At 42.5% G+C, this 13058-nt stretch overlaps 1 protein-coding gene across 26 annotated transcripts in view; it reads left to right on the top strand.

Annotated features, from left to right (window-relative positions):
* Positions 1 to 13058, top strand: part of ptprsa (protein tyrosine phosphatase receptor type Sa) — a 363573-nt gene that overhangs the window by 261540 nt on the left and 88975 nt on the right. For 17 of the 26 annotated variants that reach the window (XM_089133590.1, XM_089133584.1, XM_089133581.1 and 14 more), the window contains one exon: positions 5520 to 5537. The exons of the other annotated variants lie outside the window; for them this stretch is intronic. In XM_089133590.1, coding sequence (XP_088989716.1) covers positions 5520 to 5537 — 18 coding nt within the window. The remainder of the gene's footprint in view (positions 1 to 5519; positions 5538 to 13058) is intronic. 26 annotated transcript variants of the gene reach the window in all.

The following is a 13058-nucleotide window of genomic DNA, read 5'->3' as shown; positions in this document are numbered from 1 at the left end:
AGACCCAGACTCGCTGAGGGGGTATCACAGGCCTCCGTAACACCGTTGGCTGTGGTACAGGAACACAAATGCCTTTGACTTCTCCAGTTGAGGACTAAATAGTCAACCCCTTTAGCTTCCATTAGCCAAGTCACTAGCCTCAAGCTAATTTCTCTCCCCTGCCAACAGATATACAAGATTAACCAGACAAATCTGAAAATGTTTGTTAGCATACAGCCAAAACCTGTCCTCCCTCTGTATGTTTTGTCTGTCTTTTCGTCACTGTGTGTGTGTGTCGGTCATACTCGTTGTTGTGCTTCACTCTCTTGTCTCTATTTCAATTGAAGCAGGTTTCTGGCGGCATTCACATGCAGAACATTGACTAGCCCTTAATAATTAACATACCATTGGAGTACTACTAATTAGACAAACTAAATTCAGTATGCACAGCATACAGCATGTATAAATTAGCTATAATCACAGTCTTAATTCAATTTGTGTGTTGGTGAGTTATCTAAATGCTTTCGGTAGTATTTATTTGGAACGTCTAATTGGTAATTAAAATGCCATATTTTTCTAAATCTTTACAGATGTTAATGAATTTCTTAAGGCAATAATTGTTTTCACACACTATACATAAAGCAGAAACCTAACCTTGACTCTAACTATACATTTAAGGAACCTGGAAATGTTCTTGACAGGTTTTGTGAGATAAAATCGTGCGTGTCTAAAATCTGTTTAACAAAGAGATCTTCCCCACTAAACTCTGTTGACTTCAGGATGTGTGTAGCTGCTGTGAATCCGACCCTAAAATGTGCTGTTTTATTGTTCCTTTCTGTTTCTTTTTCTGTTTATTATCATTTCCAGAAGCCTTTGGTAAGTGTCTCAGTGAGTGCGCAAGCTTCCTCGTGTCCCTGAAGCAGATGGCATTTTAACTTCGCTTTAAAATGCATGTCCTACCCTCTGCTTTCCCTTTCACGTCTGTCTGTACCCTCCTTATTTCTTTTTCTTCTCCTCGCCCACTAACATGAAACGTTTCCCAGTTTCTCTCAAGACTCGGCCCAGCTTTTGGGGATGGCACACTGCAGAAAGTCTTTGTGTTAAACCGTTCACATCCAGCTCTCTGGCTTTGCTTCAACTCTCGCCGGCCGCAAATATTCCGATGGTTATAAAACAGAAGAATAGCAGATTAGCATTTCAGAAGCTCCGGCCAAGCAGTTGCGGTTCTGTTGTTGACCGCCGGACACACCCTCGGTCCGTGCGCCACCGAGCGCTTGCTCAACTCCATCACAATAACATATTTATCATCTGAGCAGAACCAGCCTAGATGGCTGAAAACTGCAGGAGCCTTCCGGCCCAGCCTGGATCTATAAAGCCAAAAGCAAACATCACCCGAGGTCCTGTACCCAAGGGATGGATTACATTTGCAGGTCCTCCACAGTTCATGCGCTCGAAAGGTGAAGGCAACATTTAAACCCCATTTTACTTGGGAACTGATTGGATTCCCTGCTGAAAAATCCAGCTAAAACCAGCCAATGGTTTTGGCTGGTCTCCCAGCCTGGTTATGGTTGGTTTATCAGGCTGGTTTTAGAGGGGTTTTGAACACTTTTTCAGCTAAGCCAGGCTGGGTGACCAACTAAATCCAGCTTAAACCAGCTAAGACCAGCCAACCAGCCTTAGGCTGGTTTTAGCTGGATTTTTCAGCAGGGTTGTGAACAATTTTGGCTATTAATTGACATTATCCCAACATACCTTACGACCTCAATGACCTTAGACTCTCAGCTGAAGAAATCAAGTCTTAGCTGATCTCCCAGCTTGGTCAAACTGGTCCGCCAGACGCTTTTAGAGGGATTGACCTAGTTCAAGTGGTTTGATTGTTTTGTTGTGTCTTTGAAAGCTCTTTCAGCAGAGCCCTGAGAGCGAGTGAAGGTGTCTTACGTGGGGATGTTTACTTTAGAGCGATCCTCTCCGACCTGGAGGGATTTATGCTGATGAGAAAAAGGCCTGTAGCGGTCGGCACCGGCCAAGACTCCTGCTTTCCTGTTTTTATCTCTATTCCGAAGTGAAACTGATCTCTTTAGTTTCCATACCGGGGCCGAAGTCATTTTTCTTGGGAGGAAAACAAGATCTGGTGTGCTTTTGAAGGCCGTCGTCTGATATATGGATCTCGTCTTGGTGTAGGTACAGCTGCTCCTCCTGGAATCTCCACAGGCGATACCTTGGGAGGAACGCGGGACAGATAAATGGACCGCTTCCTGCTGTGGTTTGCACTTCCTGTGCAGGCTGATTGGAACAGGCCCCGAGGTGCTTGTCTAATTGATGGCTTTTAAGCTCTGCTACAGTGGTTAAGAGCAGGACACACACTGTGACTTGATGGACCCAAATGAACTTCTATGGCGTTGCTATATGGTTCTTTGGTTATTAAAGACAATGATGTGTCATTGTTAGTTGTTTTGAAACGTCAAGCTCTTTGAAGGCTGTTTATACTGAAAGTGTATTCATTTATACGGACCGATCATTGTAAGTGTAATGGCTGGAGCTTGGCCTCATTAGGGTTAGGGTGTGGCTGGACCTTCAAGCTCCACCCATAATGTACAGAGAGGCGGGGCTAGATGTCAAGCCACACCCATTACATATAAAGAAGCAGAGCTGGTTGTTAAAGTGTTAGTTCACCCAAAAATGAAAATTCTGTCAGTATTTACTCGCCCTCATGTTGCTCCAACCCCGTAAGACCTTCGTTCATCTTCGCAACACAAATAAAGATATTTAAGATATTAAGATCGCTCCTGCATACTAGTCCATAGGCTTCTTGAGGGAATGACTCTTGCTGGCATCGAAAAGTCATTAAACACATCGTGACTACAGTGGCTCAATCTTAACTTTATCAAACGACGAGAACACTTTTGTGCGCAAAAATAACGAGTTTATTTCAACTATTGGTTTATTTCTCCCTCTGCGCGAGTCAGGTTACTAGTTTAATAGCGTAAGCTTCTGTTATTGTACGTCACACGCATCACACACATGACCAGCGTCGGCCAATAGTGAGCCTACGTGTGACGTAGCTTTACGCTATTACACTACGTTAACTGACTACAGGCCCATGGAGAAGGAAGTGAATAGTTGAAATAAAGTCGTTATTTTTGTTTGTTTTTGCGCACAAAAAGTGTTCTCGTCGTTTGATAAAGTTAAGATCGAGCCACTGTAGTCACTTGGACTATTTTAACGATGTCTTTGATGACTTCATTAAGAGTCATTCCCTCAAGAAGCCTATGGACTAGTATGCAGGAGCGATCTTAATATCTGAAATATCTTAATTTGTGTTGCGAAGATGAACGAAGGTCTTACGGGGTTGGAACAACATGAGGGTGAGTAAATACTGACAGAATTTTCATTTTTGGGTCAACTAACCCTTTAAGGTCCACTTACCATGTACAGGTAGGCGGGGCTGGATGTCAAGCTCCGCCCATTACATATAGAGAGGTGAAGCTGGATGTCAAGCCACAACCGTTGCTTACTGAGGGGCGGGGCTGGATGTCAAGCTCCACCAATTGTGTAAAGAGAGGTGTGGCTGGATGTTAAGCTCCACCCATTGAGAGGCATCTCGCTCTGCGAGTCACCGGCCGTCTGATATGATGTGGGCGGTGAGTTTTTCTGTAGGGCCTCGGCGGAGACATTTTTAAGGTCGCTCGGGCCTAAACGCATGGCAGTGAGCCGATGGAGATGGATTAAGACCCCTTATAAAACCCACTTTTTTTCCTTCCAGAGTAGAAGAGTAGCCATCTGGAAGTTTCTTTGAGCAAACGACAGCCCTTTTTAGCATTTTGTCCAGTCATTCTGTGTGGAATTGGTGTGTTTGAAAACCTCTAACCTTTAACCTAACCTCACCTAACCAGTTCTTTCCAAAGCTTAACCATAACTTTGATTCTAGTAGGAACAAAAACAAGCTAATTCTGCTGCCTCAACGTCCCTGATACTAACTAAACACTGACGATCCCTAATCCCCGTGCCCTTCTGATTCCCCCTCAACTCCTTAAATATACATAAACAACTTTTAAATTATGAATATTTTGCCTGCTTTTCAAAAAGACCAAAGCTCACATGCGTTCGGCTGTAGGTTGAATTATTTAGTGCACTTCTCCCAGCGTTGCGCATTTGTATTGTATATTGCTGTTTGGGGGCTCATAAATATAAATACTAGATGAAACCTCTTTTATTTACACTCTTTTTATTATATTTTCTTCGTCAAGGCACAGCGTTATTTCCAGGCCTGATGTAAACAGGAATACTGAGTAAAATGGTGCGTTTCTGCACCGCCGGAGACGATATGAGAAGTTAATATCAGTCTGATCGAGAAGCAGGCAAAATATCCTTCACGGATGACCTTCACACGGCTGCTGGACAAAAGAGCTCGCTGTGTGTGTGTATAGCGCCGGGGTCAGAGAGGGACAGCACTTCAACGAGCTGATTATAGTGGAGAAATAAAGCTAAAACATGTCACTGTGTGGTGTTAAAGATAGGCGGACGAGGGGCAAAGACAGCTTTGCTTGTGAATGTTAGATATGACATCCCGTAGACGTTGCTAAGATAATGCTAGTAAGTAATGTTGATTTAAAGGCCTCGTGCTACAATTGTGGAGTGTTTTGATTTGTTTTAGCAGTGAACCCTAGCAGAATACAAAATTAATGAATGTATGAAGCATTTAAATTTATATTTTATTGAAATTATTTTATATCCATTATTATAATTATGAAGAAAATAAAGTTTTATTATTATTATAGCTTTTTTTGTGTGTAATTTTCAGTGGACCCCAGCAAATAAAAATAAAACATATTTAATAATAATGTATCATTTATTTTAATTAGACTGATTTTTTTTCAGTGCTGTACTGCCTAAATTCAACTCAATAATACTAATAATAAGATTAAAAAAAATAAATAATTAAATGTAATAATGTATTATGAAATAAAAGATATTTAAATTACTATTATATTTTATTTATATTATGAAGTCATTCATTTGAATTATTTAATAAAATAGGCATTATTATATAGTAAATGAAATAATAAATGTAATTGAAAAAATAAAATAAATACAATAAATAAACATTATTTAATTTATGCTTTTTTAAATAATGTGTGGTTTCTCTACACATAATAAAGCTAAATATGTTGTAATTATTAAAAATAAAACTGTTGAAATGTTACAAATTGGTGGTTGTTTCTATTGTATAAATGCATCTGTGAAGTAGAGGAGGGAAAGAAAGATGATTGTAAAGCTCCACGTCCAGCACTGGCAGGTCTTTAACCTTTACTAAAGCTGTGATGATAATCCCAAACTAAACTAACCCGAATCATAACCTGAACGTACATGGAGTGGTGCAGGTCTGACATCACTTCGCCAAAACAAGTTAGCATTTTAGCAGCAGAGTCAATGTTTTGTCGAGGGAACCAGTGCTGATTGGCCGACAGCGACGTCATACCTGCACCTCTCTATTAACCGTGAACTAAACTGATCTGTCTGTTTCGTTTGTCTTTTTCCAGAGGGTACTCCCATCCGAGGTAAGACACTAATATAAAAACACAACTAACCTTAACTTAACTACCTCAACTAACTAATGACCCCAGACGACCTCTTGCTGTCGGAAACGGAGAGCGGCTGTCCTCTTCTTCCTCCAGTTTTCAGTGTGTGTCTTTGTGTCTGTGTCCTGTTTCATGTGTGTTTAATGTCAGTGTTGGGAGTCGGACAGGTGTCGGGGTTGGTGTTTACCTACGTCTGTGACATTTGTGCTGTTTGGCGGGGCACTTATCACGCTAATGAGGACGCTGGGTAAACGGTGTCGCAGCAGTCCTGATCTTATCTCCAGCCCAATCACCAATGCTAACGTTACACACATTTACCTAGCCCTTTTCCAGCTAAAATGTCTCTGTTTCCACAGAGTTCGGAGATGATATCAGGGCTGATGTTCGCTCCAGATAGATATGATATATATATGAAAACTGTGTGCAGTTTCTAATGTTAATGCCTTCTTTTTCACAGCGAACAGGTAGGTGAGTGAATTTGTATTGATTTTACATTCATTTCCTGGGTGAAGGAAGCTACGATTCAAATGGTAATCATCACAAATGCACAATTTTGTGCATTCTTCTTGTTTAAATGTTCAATTTTGTATGTTTCCAGGTGCCTAAACTGATCACGTTTGTCTATATTTGTTTAGTGCCGGGTTTCCTCGTGTCACGATATGTGTCACGATTCAATATGCGTTACAATATCACAATTGGATCGCAAGCGAAACTGCGTATTTCTAGTTCAGCTGTGATACTCGAAAAATGAGAACATTTAAATAGTCTGATTCAGTGTTTGATGTAGGCTAGTCTGGCAGCGCTATATTACTCTGAACCCCTCCACCTCCCCAGCTCCACCTGCTATATTTATATATAATATAATTTAATAATAAATGCGATGGATATTGGATGGATGGATGGATGGATGGATGGATATTGGATGGATGGATGGATGGATATTGGATGGATGGATGGATGGATATTGGATGGATGGATATTAGATGGATATTGGATGGATATTGTATGGATGGATGGATGGATATTGTATGGATATTGGATGGATGGATGGACGGATGGATATTGGATGGATGGATGGATATTGGATGGATGGATGGATGGATAATGGAATGGGTATTGGATGGATGGATATTAGATGGATATTGGATGGATATTGGATGGATGGATGGATGGATGGATGGATGGATGGATATTGGATGGATATTGGATGGATGGATGAATGGATATTAGATGGATATTGGATGGATGATGGATGGATGGATGGATGGATGGATGGATAGATGGATGGATGGATAGATATTGGATAGATATTGGATGGATGGATAGATGGATGGATGGATGGATGGATATTGGATGGATGGATGGATATTAGATGGATATTGGATGGATGGATGGATGGATGGATGGATGGATGGATAGATATTGGATGGATGGATAGATATTGGATGAATGGATGGATGGATGGACGGATGGATATTGGATGGATTCATGGATGGATGGATAGATGGATATTGGATGGATGGATGGATAGATATTGGATGGATGGAGGGATGGATATTAGATGAATATTGGATGGATGGATGGATATTAGATGGATATTGGATGGATGGATGGATGGATAGATATTGGATGGATGGATGGATGGATGGATATTGGATGGATGGATGGATGGATATTGGATGGATGGATGGATGGATGGATATTGGATGGATGGATATTAGATGGATATTGGATGGATATTGTATGGATGGATGGATGGATATTGTATGGATATTGGATGGATGGATGGACGGATGGATATTGGATGGATGGATGGATATTGGATGGATGGATGGATGGATGGATAATGGAATGGGTATTGGATGGATGGATATTAGATGGATATTGGATGGATATTGGATGGATGGATGGATGGATGGATGGATGGATATTGGATGGATATTGGATGGATGGATGAATGGATATTAGATGGATATTGGATGGATGATGGATGGATGGATGGATGGATGGATAGATGGATGGATGGATAGATATTGGATAGATATTGGATGGATGGATAGATGGATGGATGGATGGATATTGGATGGATGGATGGATATTAGATGGATATTGGATGGATGGATGGATGGATGGATGGATGGATGGATAGATATTGGATGGATGGATAGATATTGGATGAATGGATGGATGGATGGACGGATGGATATTGGATGGATTCATGGATGGATGGATAGATGGATATTGGATGGATGGATGGATAGATATTGGATGGATGGAGGGATGGATATTAGATGAATATTGGATGGATGGATGGATATTAGATGGATATTGGATGGATGGATGGATAGATATTGGATGGATGGAGGGATGGATATTAGATGGATATTGGATGGATGGATGGATATTAGATGGATATTGGATGGATGGATGGATATTGGATGGATGGATGGATAGATGGATATTGGATGGATGGATAGATTTTGGATGGATGGATGGATGGACGGATGGATATTGGATGGATGGATAGATTTTGGATGGATTGATGGATGGATAGATGGATATTGGATGGATGGATGGATAGATGGATATTGGATGGATGGATAGATTTTGGATGGATGGATGGATGGATGGATGGATAGATGGATATTGGATGGATGGATGGATAGATATTGGATGGATGGAGGGATGGATATTAGATGGATATTGGATGGATGGATGGATATTAGATGGATATTGGATGGATGGATAGATATTAGATGGATATTGGATGGATGAATGGATAGATATTGGATGGATGGATAGATTTTGGATGGATGGACGGATGGATATTGGATGGATGGATGGATGGATGGATATTGGATGGATGGAGGGATGGATATTAGATGGATATTGGATGGATGGATGGATATTAGATGGATATTGGATGGATGGATGGATGGATAGATATTGGATGGATGGATAGATTTTGGATGGATGGACGGATGGATATTGGATGGATGGATGGATGGATGGATGGATGGATAGATGGATATTGGATGGATGGATAGATGGATGGATGGATAGATATTGGATGGATGAATGATAGATAGATAGATAGATAGATAGATAGATAGATACTTTTATTAGTACATTATATTGGCATCAGCTAGTAGAGTATACAGCATAAAAGCTCTTTCTTCAATTACACAGACCAGCATGCATATTTATAATGCAAAAACACTGCGCATTAATCATTTTGCTGCTCGCTAAACTGAACGTGACTTATAAAGCAGCATTAGCATAATGAGATTAGTGATCCAAGTCAGAGCTTTTGCCCAGGGCAGCTTCTACATATTCAGGCCCGGTCTGGGCTAAATGTGCAGCACAGTTGTGCGTCGGCTCTGGGCATCTTAGCAAAGCTCAATTACTGCATTGGTTAGCTTAGCGACTTGTTTCCGTGTTTGCGTAAACATGATCTTAAGTCATGCCTATGTGAGTTAGTTGGTGCAGATGACCTGTGCGGCCCTAGACGACAGTCGGGGGCCCGAGGCGGACCCGTCGGGTGTGTGCACGCGTCATTGCCGTCTCTATCAGAGCACTACAAGCCAACAGATGGAAGTTGACAACAATTGCATTACGTCTCGGCCCCATGATGATGCTTCACATATAATGACCTTGGTGTGTTTCCATACGCATACACACTACTCCCATAGAAGCTCAGGCACAGTCATTGCTCGCCATCTTTTTTTAAAGCAAAAGTCTCATTTTTCTTTCCATTTTTAGCATGTGATTAGTTACAAGAAATGTGCAAAAAAAAACAATCGGAGAGGAACATTGGCTGTGTTCAGAATGAAATACTAACTTACCACTACACATTATATATTGCACGCTGCCTACTTTAGTTTAAACAGTCGATTGTAAAGTAAAATGCAGTAGTTTGACTTTGGTAGTATTAGCGTTTGGTGGGCCAATCAAAAAAATCTATCAAAAATGAGATAAGTGCTAAATTATAATTACTTCCAGGTCATTAGTCACACTGAAAAATGAAAGGTCAACTAAAAATGCACTGCATTCTGGGATGTGATATATCATGCATTGTGATGTACGTCACTTAGGATAAAAGCATCTGCCAAATGCATAACTTAGCAGGTCATGAGCATGCCAAACAATATGCACACTATATCCAGCTAGTGTGATGCTCTCTCTCCTAATCAGTCAGGAAAACATAACAAGAACGCGGTCGATCCCACAAACAAATCAATCACGCGCCAGCATCGCCCACTAATTGAATTACTCAAATGGGACTGTAGGTGCTGGAAATTGTGTGTGTGTTGAAGATGGTCAGCTTTCTTTTGGTCGAGAGCTGAGGTTAATCAAGCGTGGCGAGAGCCGTCACGTGCGCACCGGCTCTAATAGACAGCTGCACGGTAGCGCTAGTCACGGTTCAGCGCGCTCCTCGACTCCACACCTGGCTGCCGCGCTCCACGCCCCAGCAGAGCCGCCTCCTGACACGGCCTCCGCTTTACAGACAGCCCAGCCTGTTTTCCCCCACGATCCGGGATCGGGTGGATGACGGGAGTTGACAGGACTTTGTCTCCCAAGGCCGTCGCTAAAGCCCCAAGTGGTTGCAGGTCAACGGCTACCGCGTGTCCGCCAGTCACAAGCTCACGCCGACTCCGGCTGATCGTGACAGAAAACATTTAATGGCCAGTTTAAAGGACACCGATGCGGTGGAGAAGCTTTCCACAGTCCGTGGCTGATTTCCACAGAAACAGACTGGCTGTCATTCACACATCCCTGTGTTTGTTTATTTAAAGGTGAAATATCATGAAAATCTGAATCTGTGGCGAAAATTTGGTTTATTATATCCAGACTGCCTTGCAGCGTGACTAAACCAAGATCAATCGCAGAACGGGGAGGGCAAAGCAAGACGATGACGACGTCTATTCGACACACTGAAGCAGTTTGTTTATACCGATGGATCCAACATGGCAGCAGACGCGAAGTTACCGTTCACACCGCCGCCGACTTGAGAAGCTCTGGCCGCCCCGTCAAGGACGCTTGTCAAAAAGTACGGGGAAGCTTGTTGACGCTTTGAATGCTCTGACGCAGGGAGGAACATGAAATGTAATAAACAGAAAAAAACGTTTTTATAACCGTTTTGGTCATATTTGGTCGTGAAAAAAAATAGTTAGCTATTATTATTGTTATTATTTGAGGTCAAATCGGTGTCACCGTGAGCAAATGAATTGCATTCCCGCTTTAAAACAAGCGTTCGTAAATATTTCAAATAGTAGTTGCGCTCACGCGGTCCCTATAAGCGAACAACGTCACGTCATAAACGATACAGTAGGAAACACAGCAGCGGCGACGATTAGCTTCTCTTCCATTTACTCGGAGCTAATGTTTTGGTAGGAACGAAATTTTACATTGTATATTTCTCCGGAATCAGCCAGCGTGAAGGACGTCTATATTCCGATTGGTTGATTGTTTTGCCGCTGAACCGCGTCACAGCTCATTACCATAAAGTTGAGCTTCTTTCGACTTTCTGATGCTCAAAACACCCAAAACACGACGGCGACGGATTTGACGCTCCTTGCAGCCGAGAGAAGCCAGTTTCCGTTGAAAACGATTGACTTCCGGCCGCTTTGGAAGCTCAAGTCGGCGGCGGTGTGAACGCACACAGTTGGGTACATACGCCATCGTAATTTCTGTCGCTTTACATACATCATCTGGTATAACTGAACCGATTGGCTAAGAGCTACGTATCGACGCATTTGATAGAAATTCGTAACACCCAATAATACGGCTCTGGGCATTCGTAACCCACGCCTCAAATACGAGAAAATGAACGTGGTTCCCAGACCACGTCTCAATCTCAATAAAGATATTGTTATAAAGTAGTTTAGAACGCAAATAAATCTCTGACCCATCGCCGTCTTCCTCGTCTAATTTCTGTCGCTCTACATTCGCCATTATGGGGAAACCCAGGCTATGGGACACCTACATCTTGTGAAAAGAGGCATTATTTGATATATTGATCTTATAAGAACTTCTGCTGATTTTCCAAGTGAAGGTTCTGTTGCTTTTGGGTTATTCCTAGTTTGCAGAAGGCATTCGAATCCTCTAATATATTCGTTATTGTTGAGCTTCAGATAATAGTTCATAGCTAGAGGGTTCATGTCAGCTAGATGATTGCGTCGTGCCACGGATATTTAGAAAATGACTTCTGACAAAAACGGTATTGTGCGGCGTTCTGACTCTTTGAGCTTGACACTATTTGTTAAAGTAAGATAACAGCTTGTTTTGTCGTTAGCTGCGCCGCTAACGGAAAGGCTACACCGGCAGCCTCAAAGACGCCGCGGGCAGGATGGATAATGGAAATTCAAAACGTAATTATACACAAAAGATAATAACTGAAAACATTCTCGTGGCTGAGCGAAAGGGAGATTTGAGGGGGATCAAAGACATTTTGAACAGTTTCCGACATTGTTGTTAAACATCCCTCTCGCTTGCTTAGCTAAGGACTGTTTGGGAGAAAAATAAGCTCACGAGAACGCAGAAACCTGTAAGTTTCCAATCAGCAGTGAGGACAATGATACTGATGGGTTTGGAGAAAGACTGCTAAAGTAGGAACACTGATCATATATTCTCAGTGAGCTTATCTGAGCCCAAGCGGAAACAGGCGCGGGGGAAAAAACACAGCTGCAAATATGTAATGAAGTCAGTGGGGAATCGTCAGTCGGCTGAATAGCAAGCAGGAGTACCCAAAATAGTCCTGTTCAGGCAGGAAGGAGCCCTGAGAACATGTGCTTGCATTGGAGCCGCTGGGAATTCATTTGGATTTGATGAATTTGGATTTGCTAAGAGTTCCTCAATGGCATTACTCAATCATTAGCCTGACTATTCATAGAAAAAGGGTTACAAACCCCAGCCGAGATGAGACAGAATGATGGGGAGAATTCAGAGCTTGGCATACCACTGTGCCATGGTTTATTTATCAGCCCTTGCTCCAATAGCATTCAAATCCACGCCTGTTTTCTGCTCTCCAGAATTGACTGATGGAGATTTTCCAACACAGGTTGCGCGCGAGCGGTTCTCCTTCAGCTACGCACCTGAGGAGACTTTAGAAAGCTCTCCAAGCCCACCTGCTGTTGCCCGGCCGCCCGCTTCGCCAATGTGCACATCAAACGATCCGTGTACAAACACACTTTAGAAACCACCTTCCATTTTAGTGTCTCCCTGCCACGCCTCTAAACTCCCTGATCCCATCATGCTGTTGATCCGCCGCGAGCAGGTGTGATTCATCCACCCAGAAGCCATAGTCTCACTGGCACACAGACCGCAGCGTGAGTCCCCGCTGCCGATGTCCCTTCGACCACATGTGGCGTAGATGAAGGTTGACGTCTTCGTTCGGCCAGAATGAACGTCTCCCCGGGAGTGTGGATGGCACCTGTAGAAATGCAATGGTGGTGAACTCGAAGACAGAGAAAGAAAGTAGTGTGTAGTGGTTCCCAAGGA

Source organism: Pimephales promelas, chromosome 2, assembly GCF_988280905.1.
Source record: "Pimephales promelas chromosome 2, fPimPro1.hap1.1, whole genome shotgun sequence".
NCBI lineage: Eukaryota > Metazoa > Chordata > Actinopteri > Cypriniformes > Leuciscidae > Pimephales > Pimephales promelas.
This window is presented reverse-complemented; position numbering and strand designations above follow the sequence as displayed.